The sequence below is a fragment of the Vicia villosa genome, linkage group LG7 (assembly GCF_029867415.1).
Source record: "Vicia villosa cultivar HV-30 ecotype Madison, WI linkage group LG7, Vvil1.0, whole genome shotgun sequence".
Taxonomy (NCBI): domain Eukaryota; kingdom Viridiplantae; phylum Streptophyta; class Magnoliopsida; order Fabales; family Fabaceae; genus Vicia; species Vicia villosa.
This window is the reverse complement of record NC_081186.1, coordinates 49,929,428-49,945,238: the sequence shown is the minus strand read 5'-3', so window position 1 is coordinate 49,945,238 and position 15,811 is coordinate 49,929,428. Positions and strand designations below refer to the sequence as shown.

The 15,811-nt window shown below is 38.4% G+C and overlaps 1 protein-coding gene across 1 annotated transcript; it reads left to right on the top strand.

Moving 5' to 3' along the window:
- The first annotated feature begins 5,888 nt into the window (after positions 1-5,888).
- On the top strand, positions 5,889-11,168 carry LOC131619017 (uncharacterized). The gene is made up of 6 exons (XM_058890160.1): positions 5,889-6,133; positions 6,545-6,611; positions 6,744-7,472; positions 7,587-8,711; positions 9,339-9,518; positions 9,693-11,168. The coding sequence occupies exons 1-6, from the start codon at positions 5,889-5,891 to the stop codon at positions 11,166-11,168; spliced, it is 3,822 nt and encodes a 1,273-aa protein (XP_058746143.1).
- Positions 11,169-15,811: the final 4,643 nt, after the last annotated feature.

Sequence of the window (15,811 nt, the reverse complement as noted above, 5' to 3'; positions counted from 1 at the left end):
CACTATATGATGTCTGCAAAGAGAGGATGCAATTGAAACTCAAATGGGATGCTTTCTCTTGAAATTTGACAGCACTGTCAAATTAACCAAACAACTACCCTGCCCCTGGTTAATATTAAAGAGGTTTTTCATACAGAAAGAAACACCAACTTCTAGGCTCAAAGGGGTTGACTAGGGATTAACTCCTTAACTCCTTATTTTTGGGGATTGAAATAATGCCCAACAAGTCCTACGTCTTGAAGGTCAATACTACACAACCATTGACTCCTAACAACAAGTTCAAGGTTCTAGACGAAAGGTCCCAAGATTCATGAACCCTATTTGAAAATATTACCGTCATAATGACTACTCATTATACAATAATACCTTCAAGAGGATCTACTCTAGGTGGGATCTTTGTGACAACCAAGTGAGTCCTACCTCTCGAAGGCCAACACTACACAACCACCATCTTAAACTTAGATTTTTCTCGAACTCAACTATATAGAATTTCCTCACAATGTGCCAATAACCAATAAGTTCCAACCATACCATACATGATTATACAATAGTTGAATATACACTAATGAAATCACATAAAGATAAAGAAGCATAAAAGGAAATAAATAAACATGCTAAAAATCATCACAAACATAAACTAAAATAGGGTGGACCCGGTTAAGAGATTTTATCCCCAGCTGTCGCAGCGTGAAAAATTCCCTAATGTAAGAAACAATAAAAATACAACCAAGTCGCCACCGATGTTTAGGGAAAATATCATTTGAACCCTTAAAAGAATAAAAAATGATTGTCTCAACCAAATTAGGGTTCGAGAGTCGATTATGCAAGGGAAAGGTATTAGCACCCGTCACATCTATTGTACTCAAGAAGACCTATTTAGTTAGTTTTATGAAAGAGTGTTAGCGTGATGTTATTCTTTCCTTCTCAATTGATAACGTAATGATGCGAAAGGAATTAACACAACGAAAATCATAGCATAAAGAAAGGCATAACATAACAAAAAGGCATAACGAAAGGCATAACATAGCGAAAGGTAACGCGAATTGAGCGAATTGAGTTAACGTCCAGGAATAGACATAGCGTAACGCAAGAGATCGTGTGAAACGTAAAGAAAAGATATAATGCAACACAACAACAACGAAATGCAAAATGACACACGTAAATACATAGCAACCAGTAAGTTGCTAACGCCAAAATGCGCTCATCCCAATCGTATTGAAAAGTATACAAAATTTGCATTATTAAGTTAACATAAGAAATAGAATCACACACTAATTGTCACATAACGGCTTAATGTGTCGCAAGTAGTCGTACGATGTTGCTAACACGTTTTCAAAGCTCAGTCTAATTTTGACATGTCAAAAGTAAAAATAAACCAGCACAACCACGCATATATGTTTATATTATTACAATAACATTACATAATTACAAACAAGAGTCCAACAATGTCCAAAGAAATTAAACAAATACAAAAATACATAAATACTAGACTTAATCAGAATCCCAGAAGTGAAATGCAGCTTAAGCGGAACCGAAAGCCAGTCCTGAAATTTGGAACCAAATATGCAGAATCAACCAACTTGTTGAATCGAAAATGAACCAAACTTATTGGACCTGCAAAAAACCTGATGAACAATTGATGAAAACAAAATCAGGATTAAGGTTTTAAAAAATGGTCCGCGATCGCGAAAACGGCTGCGACAAAGCGGTTTTGGAAGATGCCAATACTGATACCGTTATCACCATTTTTATATTCAAGAAGAAATTATGGTTAATTCATATCGCGACGACCGCAATCAGCACCGCCACACATGTACCGACCCGATCACAACGAAATAGCGTCGCGACTGCAACCGTTTTTTAAAACCTTGATCAGGATGCTATGAAATTGTGTGTGTTGTGGGAAATGCATAGAAGACATGTGAGGGAATGTTGGATCTGAAACGGAATAGAGTAGGAGGAGGAGGGAGTATGTTGTGCAATTTGGAACCAAATATTGATGGTGATGTGTTTCACGGTTGCAGGTTTGTGGATCGGTGAGGTTGGAGTTGAAGTCGAAGGGTTTCACGGTAGGGGTTCATTTATTTAGTATTGGAGATCAGAAGTGAATGGTAAAGTTTGGTTGTGGTGAATGTGAAAGAGTTTCGGTCGAAATAAGAAGGTTGTTCGTTGGAACTGTTTATGAGAGTATGGTGCGAGGGAGGTGAAGGGGATTTGTGGTGGTGATGATGATGTTGTTGAGAGGCGGATGAAGAGTGAGGTAGTGGGGATCGAAATTTTATGAACAAGGAAGGTGGGGTAACGATAGTTGGTGATCTGAAGGAGGTGGCACGGTTGAGTTGAAGCAAAGTAAAAATGGGTGGTGGAATAAGACGTTAGAGGGAGCTCACTGGTGGGTTTGGAGGTGGAAAGTGTAGCGGGGAAATTTGTGAGACTAAAGCCATTGATTGTATTAACTCATATTTTAAACAGAGTCGCCACCGCGCTTTATTGTTTCCAAAGGAAATGGGAGAAAGACCAAAATAAAATCCACAGATATTTTTAAAATCAAAACTAATAAACTTATCAGAGATTTGGGTACGGGGGGTTTTTTATGCTAGGGGAAGGTTTTAAGCATCCCTCACATCTACGGTACTCCGTAGGAACCTTTTTATTATTTATTATTGTCATAAAATGCCTTTGTTTTTTGTTTGTTTAAATAGAGTGGGAGGATGGGAAAAGAAGATTTTAAAATTGAGCTCGATAATATATAACATCTTAGGCCTACATACCCCTTAAGTGCAATAAGGAAGTCAGAGCTTTTGTAGTTCCTCTTAAAAGGAAAATAAAAGGCCAAGTGGCAAAATTCTTTTTGGGTGTTGTGCTTTAAAAATACTCAACGGGTTTTTTAAATTGTTAAGCTTTAACAATACTTATTAAGTTTTTATAAAATATGCCAAGCTTTAACAATACAAGGTAAGGTTTGATTTTAAAAGAAGTTGGTTGAGCTTTAACAATACAAAACCAAGGGTTGAGTTTAAAAGGGTTGAGCTTTAATAATACAAAACCATTTTAAAATAACTGGGGTGCAAAGCTTTAACAATATTAAGCATAAAGTAAAAGAGTTTGGAAAAGAGATTGAGTACCTTGACAATTTTTAGTCAATACCATTCCCATCCCTTTGAATATTTAGCAACAACTTAAGCAATTAATCATGAATACCTCAAGTGATGTGTGTGATAACATGTGTATCATAAATGTAAAAAAGTGAGTATAACAAAGAGATCAATGTATAAGACTCAAATATAAATGGTGATGGACAAAAGGATATCATACCTCAAGATCATTGCATGTGTGAATGAATATGATGTAATGATGGATGGATAATATCTCATGCATGTGGGTTAGTAAACAATGTATAACAGAACGGGTTTAAAGATCCAGATAGCTTCCCTAACCCTCAAGAAATGTATTAATGTGCTTAGAATGGATTGAGACCTCCTAAAACTTCCTCCCCGACCTCAACTGCAACTGAGCCAAATGCATATGGTGGACGTTGATTTTGTGATTACAGATGTGAAAATAGTGTTTGGAAAGCTTCCATAGGTGGTATATTATGTGTTTGAATGCTCAAAAGAGTCTAAGATAGCTTGTGTAGCTCAACTCGATTCTATGTGCAAATGGTGAAAGTGAAAATGGAGGGTAGTGAAATTGTGGTTATAGATGCAATGTGAGGGTTGCTATAGCTTCTATGAAGTGTATGGATGATGTTTGAATGCTTGTCTGACACTGAACAAGCTTAGAATTCAAAATGACCCAGTTTATGCAAATGACCAATTTTGAGATTTTTGGATGAGAGGGTGAGTTTGAGAATTAAGGTGTGTCTGTTGCAAGAGGAAAAACCCTCTATTTATAGGCCAAAATTAGGGTTTGTGGGTGAAGGAATCAGATTTGGTGATCACATGTTCAAGTTATCCCACTTTGATTCTTGGTGAAGGAACATGAAAGTCATGGTTCCCATGGTGAAGTACCAACTTTAAGCATGCTTGGGAGCGCCTTTTCTGCATCATAAGAGGTTGCTTGTTGAGTTTAAAATGCTTTTGGATCAGAAGCAACAATGTAGTGGCTCAATGGTTGATCGGCCACCAATTTGTACTGTGTTTTCATCAATCTCTGGGCACAAATCTCTTTAATTCGGTAACATAATTGTCTTTTCTTTATAGTTTTTATTCGTTTTTGAAAGTCTAGTTTAAGTTGTGTGTTTTATTTTGATGCTATAATTTCATGGTTTTTAAGATGCTTTGATGCTTGTCTCGGTAGTGATTATGTTTCAGGTCTACGTGTTAAAGTTCACAAGAAGAATGCAGAGCCAAAGTAGCTGGAATCGAAGCAAGAATGAAGATTCGGTGCACCCAGTGGTCTGACACGGGTACCCGTGTCACGGGACACGGCCCGTGTCAGGAAGCAGGAAGGAAAAGAAGAAAAGGGCAAATCAGTGGCCTGACACGGCCGCCCGTATCACGGGACACGGCCCGTGTCAGGAAGTCTGGAGGATGCATTTTGAAGGCTTTGGGACAGGGGGCCAACACGGGTGCCCGTGTCACAGGACACGGCCCGTGTTGGCAGGCGCGAGCAAATTTTCCAATTTTCTATTTTTAAGGGCTCCGAGTTCATTAAGGGTATAATGGACTTTTCGCACGTTTTAAACTTGAAACAGCAGTACTAAAACCTAATTCTGAGGAGGATGGAGGTATCTTGGATCAAAGGAAGAGAATTGAACGTAGGAAAAGAGAAGCAAGGGTTTCGGGAAAGAGATATCTTCAAGAGCGGAAGCGATTGGAGATTGAAGCAATCCTCATCTCTTGTAATGTCTACACTTACTTTTGCAATTATTTTCATGATTATGAGTAGCTAAACATCCTTATGTTAGGGGGATGTCCCTGAATTGCTAGTATGTAATGAATCGAATTACCGTTATTTTATGATTTTGAAGTTTTATTGAGTTAAGTTTATATTCAAAGTGTCTAATGCTTTTTTCTATTGGAAAATAGATTCTTGATTTACGATTGACGTTAGGTCGGACAAACCACGTTAATGCTTTTTGAATTATAACACTAATAGTAAATCACTTAGGAATAAGGGTTTAACTATTGTGATCACCCCATTCTTGATTACATGAACATGGTTCTTGGTACAAAGTTAGGTTGTTAAGGAATTAAAACATAATTTATGTACCATATGATTTTCCGCTAAGGAATTAGGGAAAATAACTCTTAAGAATTGTTACTTACTCACACAAACGAATCTTTCATGAAATAGCGGTCATACGAATTACAAGGCGGTTCATACATCTACCCTAGCATGTTTTCTCTTATTTGATTATAAAATCTCGTTTTTTTAAATATTGCTTATTTCAACTTAGTTTGATCTTTAACAAACCAATCAAATCAACCCCCTGTGCTTTTTGTTCAATTGAATTACTGTCAAGACTTATAGTGCCACAGCAGTCCTTGTGATCGATACTTGGATAACTTCCACTTTAATAACTACATCGGTAGAAAATAGTACACTTGCTATTTTACCGATCAAGTTTTTGGCGCCGTTGCCGGGGACTGCCAAATTATAAGTTTAAGAATAGTTCAATTGAATTTTTGTTGCTTTGCAACTAAAATTATTTTTCTGTTATGTCATTTGCTTATAACTAACAATCATCTAATCTTTGTATGCGAGGTAAGGCCTCAGCAGAATTTATTTTTGACGCAGAGCCAGAACGATCATTGCGAGCGAGACTTCGAAAAGCAAAGCAAGAACGACTGGAAGCGTTGGAAGAAAATCTGGAAGATTCTGAATCTGATAACGAGGAAATCCTCTCCATTCATTCCGAGCATTCAGATTCGGAGGCAGAAACGATGGCTGACCCTGTAGAAAGGTTGTTGGGTGATTATGGTGGAGCAAATGCACCAGCTGGCCGAATGACGATTGTGAATCAACCGGTGGATGTGGCTCACTTTCAGCTGCATCCAGCAACGATTCGACAGCTGGAGAAGAAACCTTTTTCGGGAAGAATAAATGAAGATGCTAACAAGCATTTACAAAGGTTTCTTACCATGACAACTTCTCTGAAGATAGAAGGACACTCTGAAGAAGCAAAGAAGTTGGTTATGTTTCCGTTCACATTAGCGGATGACGCTGAAGAATGGTTCTACTCATTACCTGCTGGGAGTATTACCACATGGCAACAAATGGAGTCAACCTTCCTGAATGAGTATTTTCCGGCTGCTGTTTATATTCGTAAGAGATATGATATTGTTAACTTTAAACAGAAGGAAGGAGAATCACTCGGAGATGCGTATAAGAGATTCAAGAGGTTATTGGTAGCCTGTCCAACTCACAACATGGACGTCACTGAACAAATGCAGAATTTTCTCAATGGTCTTAAAATGAAGACTAAGCAATTGATTGACACAGCAGCTGGTGGCTCATCCAACTTTGCAACAGCCACCGGAGTTAAAAAAATCATAGAAGCTATTGCGGCAAATGAACACTTGGAGTTATATGACCGTAGTGTTAGCCAACCTGAAGGATTAGTGGATATGAAATTGTCAACTCAAGTTGTGAAAATTGAAGATCAGGTAGCTGCGGAGGTTGAGCGGAGATTGAAACAGATGGGTCTTGAAAAACAAACAGTAGCACAAGTTCAACCGGCTCAAGCAAGTCAACCGGTAGGGTGTGAAATATGTGGAGGACCTCATTTTACTGTTTAGTGTGTTGCTACAGCTCAGCAAGTAGAGGAAATAAACTTCTTGAAACAAAACAACCCCTACTCAAATACTTACAACCCGGGGTGGAAAAATCATCCGAATTTTTCATGGAAGGATCAATCAGGGAGTGCTCCTAAACAAGGGATTCCTCCATACCAAGGTCAACAGTCGCAACAACAGTATAGACCTCCTCAACAACACTATCAACAACCTCAGCAACAAGCTCCCAGGAAAGCAGATTGGGAGATTGCCATCGAAAAAATGGCAGCTCAAAGCTCTCAGTTTCAGGAAGAAACGAGGAGTAATTTCCGGAATACGGGTTCTTCCATTAAAAATCTGGAAATTCAGATGAGTCAAATAGCACAGCAACTAGCAAACACTCAACAGCCGGGCGCTTTGCCAAGTGCCACAGTTACCAATCCTAAAGATCATAATAATATAAGTGCTATTGTTACTAGGAGCGGTAAAGGGAAAGGTGTAGTTGAAAATAATGAAGAGGAAGAGAACCCATTGTTGGAGGTAGACTTAGAGATAAGAGAAAATGAGCCAGAAGCTGAGGAAGTGGTGGTGATGGAACCGACTCCGAAAGAGAATGTGGTTGAACAAAAACAGCAACCGGCAGTAAAACTTCCTTTTCCAGTACGGAATAAGAAAAAAGGACAACATGAGAAGAATTTTGAAAAGTTCCTGGAGGTGTTCAAGAAGCTGGAGATTAATATCCCATTCTTGGAGGCATTAGAGCAAATGCCTACTTATGCAAAATTTATGAAGGACATCATCTCCAAGAAAAGAACCATCGATCGTGACTCTGTTATTCTAACCGAAACGTGTAGTGCTATTTTGCAGGGTATGAAGATTCCTGTAAAGAAGAAAGATCGAGGTTCCGTAACTATCCCTTGTACAATTGGGGATAGGTCATTCAAGAAAGCTCTAATTGATTTGGGAGCAAGTGTGAGCCTTATGCCTTTATCTATCTACAAGAGATTGGGGATAGGTAATGTACAAGATACAAGAATGACACTCCAGTTTGCTGACCATTCTATTAAAAGACCTTATGGAATAGTAGAAGACGTGCTGGTGAAGATTGATAAATTTGTGTTCCCAGTGGATTTTGTAATTCTAGAGATGCCAGAAGATGAGGAGATCCCTATTATTCTAGGAAGGCCATTTTTAGAGACAGGGCGATGTTTGATAGACATTGAAGAAGGCACAATGACTCTGAAAGTTTATGATGAAGAGCTGAAGATTGATGTACGCAACACCATGAAGTACAAGGATGATATAGCAACTAGTCAACACATTGAGGTGATTGATCAAATTTGTACTAATGAGAATTCTTTGCAGCTACAACAATTACCTTTGGAAAGAGTGTTGAGCTCGTCTGTGTGCAATAAAGAGGAAGCCGTTGATGAAGAAGAAGTGGGAGTTGTGGCTATGATGGAGACAAGTCCCATAGTAAAAAGTTCTAGACAAAACCGGTGGGAGGATCTTAGACAACCTTTGGTTGAAGAAAAAAAAGAGGAACCTAAGAAGGGTGCTGAATTGAAACAACTCCCGGAGAATTTAAAATATGTTTTCCTTGATGCTGAAAGTAGGTGTCCTGCTATCATAAACTCACACCTTGAACGGGTGCAGGAAAGTAAGCTGGTAGAAGTGTTAAAGAAACATAAAAGTGCCATGGGGTGGTCTATTGAAGATTTAAAAGGGATCAGTCCTACAATGTGCATGCACAAAATCCTCATGGAAGATGATCACAAACCAGTGGTCCAACCTCAGAGGCGTCTGAATCCAGCCATGAAAGAGGTTGTGAGAAAAGAAGTTGTTAAACTCTTAGATGCTGGGATGATTTACCCAATATCTGATAGTGCTTGGGTGAGTCCGGTTCATGTTGTGCCCAAGAAGGGAGGGACAACCGTAATAAAAAATGAGAAGAATGAGTTGATCCCTACAAGGACTGTTACAGGGTGGAGAGTATGCATTGACTACAGGAGACTGAATCTAGCAACCCGAAAAGATCACTTCCCGCTACCTTTTATTGATCAAATGTTGGAAAGGTTGGCGGGACATGATTACTATTGCTTCCTAGACGGATACTCTGGATACAACCAGATTGCAGTTGCACCAGAAGACCAAGAAAAGACTGCGTTTACATGTCCCTTTGGTGTTTTTGCCTACAGAAGGATGCCATTCGGGTTATGTAACGCTCCGGCCACTTTTCAAAGATGCATGCAAGCGATATTTGATGATATGCTTGAAAAACACATGGAGGTTTTCATGGATGACTTCTCAGTCTTTGGTAAGTCATTTGATAATTGTTTGACTAACCTTGCTCTTGTTCTAGAAAGATGTCAACAGACCAATTTGATTTTGAATTGGGAGAAGTGCCATTTTATGGTCCGTGAAGGCATAGTCCTTGGACACAAGATTTCCTTCAAAGGAATCGAAGTGGACCAAGCAAAAGTTGAAGTCATCTCAAAATTTCCACCTCCGATGAATGAAAAAGGTATCAGAAGTTTCTTAGGACATGCAGGATTTTACCGTAGGTTCATAAGAGATTTTTCAAAAATTGCAAAACCCTTAACCACTCTTTTGGTTAAGGATAAAGATTTCACTTTTGATGCTGAATGTGCGGTGGCTTTTGAGACAATTAAGAAGAAATTAGTCTCGGCACCCATTGTTGTAGCCCCTGATTGGTCTCTACCTTTTGAGATCATGTGTGACGCCAGTGATATTGCTGTAGGGGCGGTTTTAGGACAGCGAAGAGAGAAACTGCTTCATGTTATATATTATGCGAGTCATGTTTTGAACCCTGCACAGATAAATTATGCAACTACCGAGAAGGAGTTGTTAGCTGTTGTTTATGCCTTTGATAAATTCAGGCAATATCTGTTGGGGTCTAGAGTCATTGTTTATACTGACCACTCTGCTTTGAAGTATCTTTTTGCCAAACAGGACTCTAAGCCAAGACTTTTGAGGTGGATTTTACTCCTTCAAGAGTTTGATGTTGAAATTCGAGATAAGAAGGGGTGTGAGAACACTGTAGCTGACCACTTATCTCGAATGACACCAATAGACGAGACAGAAGAAAAACGCCCGATCAAGGATGAGTTCGCTGACGAACACATCTTGGCAGTGACGGGTGTACCTTGGTTTGCAGATTATGCTAATTATATTGTCGGTGGTGTCATCCCTGACGATTTTGACTCTAACCAAAGGAAAAAGTTTGTTCATGATTGCAGGTTTTATCTATGGGACGACCCGTTCCTATACAAAAGAGGAGTCGATGGTTTGATCAGAAGATGTGTCCCTGAAAATGAGCAGGAAGAAGTGTTGAAGGCATGCCATGCTTCTGATTATGGGGGACATTTCAGTGGTGATCGAACAGCGGCGAAGATTCTGCAATCAGGTCTATATTGGCCCACTATGTTTAAGAATGCTCAAGAGTTTGTGAGGCATTGTGATAAGTGCCAAAGGACAGGAAACATATCCAAAAGAAACCAGATGCCTCAGAACTCGATGTTGGAAGTAGAGTTGTTCGATGTTTGGGGCATAGACTTCATGGGACCATTTCCACCTTCATTTGGAAAGAATTATATTCTAGTAGCGGTGGATTATGTATCCAAATGGGTCGAAGCGGTTGCTCTACCTTCAAATGATGCTAAGGTGGTGGTGAAGTTCTTGAAAGAAAACATTTTTGCTAGATTTGGAGTACCGAGAGCTCTAATAAGTGATGAAGGAACGCATTTCTTGAATCATCTTATGGAACGACTACTCCAAAAATACAATGTGAAACACAAGATAGCCACAGCGTATCATCCTCAAACTAGTGGGCAGGTTGAAGTTTCGAATCGACAACTAAAACAAATTCTTGAAAAGACGGTAAATTCCTCTCGGAAGGATTGGGCAATAAAGCTGGATGATGCACTGTGGGCCTACAGAACAGCTTTTAAAACACCGATCGGAATGTCGCCGTATCAGCTTGTGTACGGGAAAGCATGCCATTTGCCTTTAGAGTTAGAGCATAAGGCATTCTGGGCATCAAAGTTTCTCAATATGGATCTCTCTAAAGCGTCAAGTTCTAGACTTCTCCAACTCCATGAGTTAGAAGAATTCCGCAACCAAGCATATGAAAATGCCAAGCTATACAAAGACCAGACAAAGAAATGGCATGATAGTAAGATCGTGAGGAAAGAATTCTATGAAGGACAACTGGTCCTCTTGTACAACTCAAGGTTGAAACTATTCCTGGGAAAGCTTAAATCTAAATGGTCCGGACCTTTTGTTATTACCCAGGTGTTCCCTCACGGAGCAATCGAGTTGAAAAACTCAACCAATGGAGACACTTTTAAAGTTAATGGACAACGATTGAAGCCGTATTTTCAGGGCCAATCAAAGGGACAAGTGGATGTCATGCGTCTTACTGGGTGAGGCAAATGACCGTCGAGCCATGCGACGTTAAACGAAGCGCTTCGTAGGAGGCAACCTACGTGTTTCTTTAAATCGATTTTCTTTTGTTTTTTTTGTTGCTTTTGTGTTTCCTTCTTTTTATAGGTAATCTTGTTGCGTGGTGGTTAAATTGCAGTAGGAGAGAAGCTGGCAGGTGAAATATATGAGAAAAACGAAAAAAAATTCGTGTTTTTGGTAAAAGCAGGGGTCTGACACGGCCACCCGTGTCACCGGACACGGCCCGTGTCAGACAGACAGGACTTGGAAGATTTTTTTTCAACAATTTGCTGAAATCAGGGGCGCAACACGGCCGCCCGTGTCACGGGACACGGCCCGTGTTGCAGATGCTGAACAATCTCAAAATTTTGTGTTTCATCAAAGTATCAGAAGCCTGACACGGCCGCCCGTGTCACGGGACACGGCCCGTGTCAGGAATGCTGAGCGTGCCATCATTTTGCTTGTGCAATTCATCAGAGCCAGGGGCGCAACACGGCCGCCCGTGTCACGGGACACGGCCCGTGTTGCGCGAAACGTAATTTTTTTTTCAAATTTTTCCAACCCAAACAGCCACTTAAGTGGGTGGGCCCCACCACTTACTCTCATTTATTCCGAAAACCCTCTCTTTTTCCCCTCTTTTTACTCTTCTTTCTCCTCTTTTCACTTCATCTTCTTCTTTTCTCTCACCCTAAATCCCTAAACCTCCATTGTTACTCCCACATAAAGCTCTAAACTTTTCCCTCTTGCCCCTATCAAAACGAAATCTCGCTTCACGAAAGTTGTTCTATTTTCCGCTCTCTACGCGGCCACGGTATTTTCTTCTTCTAATTCCATACTTTAATTTTTTCGGATTTTGTTGTGTGGTTTGTTGTGCAGGAACAATCATGCCTCCAAGGAAAGTGATTCAAAGAGGTGATGTTGTTGAATCATCAAGAGCAAGGCAGCGTGCTCGTAGAGACGCAAACCCTCATGACATAATCTTCATCAAACCGGAGCACCGACGCCGGTATGGCGCTCATTTAAAGCGTAAGCTTATCCCCACGAGGTATATCTGTAATGACACTCTTAATAATTTGGGTCTGACGACTGAGGTTCACCGTATGTTTCACTCTGTGGGTATGTGTCATACCCCAATTTTTGACCTAAGATACCACCTCATATCATCTGCATATGCATCATTTGCATCTCTAACAAATTGCATAGCTTGTGTTTGCTACTTGTGACTCAGCAGGATTTAATCAGGAAATCACTCATCAATACAAGTAACAATCAATTAGGGTTTTGTTCTCCCTTCATCTCAAAAGAACTATCTTCATCAACAATCAACATTTGGTCCTCAGAGATTCATTTCAACAAGCTCAAAGGCTCTGAATCGACTGAATTAGGGTTTTGACTGAAGATAGCATACTCCTGACTTTTGCTCAGAATTTGACATAATGACTTGGGACATGATATCAAGACCTCAAGTGCATCATTTTGACCTAATCCATTGGCTCATAACATCTCCTACACAAAGATTGATCAGACAAATCCTCAGATCAGGATTTTGAACTATCAGGGACTGAAATCAGGGATCACCTTTGGGAAACCCTAAAAATCCCCAGGAAGTCAATCAAAGACCTCAATCATCCTCAAATAATCCCTATGACAATATACAATGGAAATTGCATCTCAATTCAAGATCCACAGTCATCAATTTCATCAGGTCGACAATTAGGGTTTTTTGACCTAATTCACTGAACAACTGACTTTTTAATCAGGACATGGTGCCACAACTCAAACCATGGCTCAATATCCTCTAATACCTCAATGTGATCCATTCATACCATTCATTTGATGAGGATAGCCTGTTTCATTTGAAATCTCCAGAAACGCGATTCGTCTGAAAAAGTCAACTGTACAAGATCACCATTGACTTTTGGGGAATTTTGGTCAACCATGACTTTTGAAGTTTTAAATCATCAATATATGATATGAGAAGTCATTTGATCAAGAAAAATCAAGAAAATCAATCAAGAATCAAAAAGTCAAAAGTTTGACTTTCATACTTAGAAAATTTTTCTAAGTGTTTTTCATGGTTTTTTCCAAACTTTGAAAGGGAATTTCTCAAAATTTCACCTACAAACTGAAAAAAACTTCCAACATGAAAGTTGTAGATTTTGATCCAATAAACAACTTTGACACATATAATTTTTTTCCATAAGATCAACCATTTAAGAGATATGGAGCTTCAAAGTTGGTACTTTTTGAAAACTTCACTTAAAACTTCATTTTTCTCAAAGTTCATGGATCTTTTTCACCCATTTCCTTAAAGAGTTTGAAGAAACTTTCAACTAGGGTTTTGAAGTGTGTAATATGAGCTTTCCAAAATGTCAAAGAGCATGAAAAAATATGGAGTGTAGCCATGGTTTTGAATTTTGACATTAGTGAACTTTTCACTTGAAATTTCAAGTCATTTTGCCAAAGTTATGAACCATTTTGCCAAATGATCCAAGTAATGATGCATAGATGCAATAATTGGTAGATATTTGCTGATTTGAGATCAGAATGGAAGAGGATAAGAAGCTTGAGAAATAACCATGGTTAAGTCACTTTTAACCATTTGCATTTAATGTGAAAGATTCCATTTTATCTCTTAAGCCAAATCATCACTTCTTTGATCAACTTGCAAAGCTCTTCATTCAGAATCCTTGGCCTATAAATAGAGGTTCAAATCACTCTTCAAATCACACCAAAACCTCATAAACATAGGTTTTCTCTTCCTTTCTTAGAATGCAAGTTTCATGGTTTTCAAAAGAGGTAAAATTCTCAACCTCTAAACCTTTGAAGTTCTAAGCAAAGTGATGCTTCTAACACTTCCCAAATACCATATGGAAGTTGTTTGAACCTTTGAAACCTTCCAAAAACACCTCAAACTCAGAATCATCATCTCACCTCCATATATGCATATAAAGAACCTTATCATGCCAAAATCCACACAAGCTCATTTCTGTCCAAACTAATGCTTCTAACACATCCTATATACCATATATAAGCTATCCCAATCATCATCCCTGACCTGTAACTCCAAAATCACTAAGCTTGATCCTCACATGAACCATACTGCAGATCGAGTTCCATGGAATGATCCAGATGTTTTCAATCCACTCCAGGCATTCAAACACCTTCCCTAAGGTCCATTGAAGCTATCCAGATCATCAAACAACTTCTGTAACACCTCTACTGAAGAATTCGATTTCCAGTTTTGCCATTTTTGAGGTAAGTACACTTGAACTTCAAACTCTATTCTCCATGCATCATAAATGAAATATGAACATACCATCTTGTTTCTGCACACATGAGGATCATTAACCCTCAATCAATTGCATCATAACTTGCACATACGCGATTTCAGATTGAATCATAAGATTAGGGTTCTTCGTGTTCATCAGAGAATTAATGATCTTAGAGTGAAAATAAATAAAATTAAATGATACCATCATGTTCCTTGTGAAAAATCGAGCAAGATAGGCTATTCACTTGATCAAAATGATTCAGTTTTCAGATTTTTCAAATTCAAGTTAGGGTTGTGTTCTTGGCGCCAGATTTTGAAACTGAAATTAGGAATTGATTCAAAATATAATTCATTCGTTGCAAATGTTAAACAGACCACGCGCGTGGTCCAATTGGCAAGTGTTTTAGCTGGTGAGAAAGAGGGCGTGGGTTCAAGCCCTAGTGGAGACAAAACCATTTTTTTACCACTTGTTTTCTTTATTTTTTTACACAACTTCATCAATTAATTTAACCAATCAAATTAACTCATTTTAATTTCATTTTTTGTACACTTCTCATTTAATATATGTATTTTATGAATACCAAAAAAAATCACCAAAAAATATTTATTTAATACATTTTTAAATAGGTTTAAAATGACATGTTTTTAAGTGTTTTTTAATACTTTAAATATTATTTTTCATTTGATTTTCAAATTTAATCACTTGTAAATATTTTTTTTGAAGCAAACCCTAATCATCTAAATATTAATTGAAGACAATCTTCTTGTTTATCTTGATTAAATTGATTTCTTCCAAAATTCAAATCATTTTAAAAACGAGCGATCACGATTCGTTTCAAAAACGGTAAACCATTTCTTTTTGATTTTCAAAGGAAACGATTGATTAAATCTTTTTAATTGATCAATTGATTTTCAAAACGATGTGGGGCCTCTCGAATATTAGAGAGTATAAGTCCCTTTCGTCTTTCTTTGTACAGTTTTTGTTTTAACAGAAAACTTTTTTCCAAATAAACTTCCAAACAGTTTTTTAACAAACAAATCTTTCAACTCTTTTTTAAACCATCCACCATGTTTTATGAAAATAAAACATGGGCCTCTCGAATATTAGAGAGTATAAGTCCCTTTCCTTTTCTTTATACAGTTTTTCTTTGTACAGAAAACTCTTTCAAAACAAATCTTCAAACAGTTTTTCAAAAGCGAAACCTCGCGTCTGTAAATAAACAGTCAACCATGTTTTGTAAATAAAACACGGGCCTCCACGTAGGTATAAGTCCCAAGCCCTTTGTACATACCCACTCTAGTACATGAAATTAGGTATTTCATTGTACGCCTTTTGTACATATCTCAATCAACG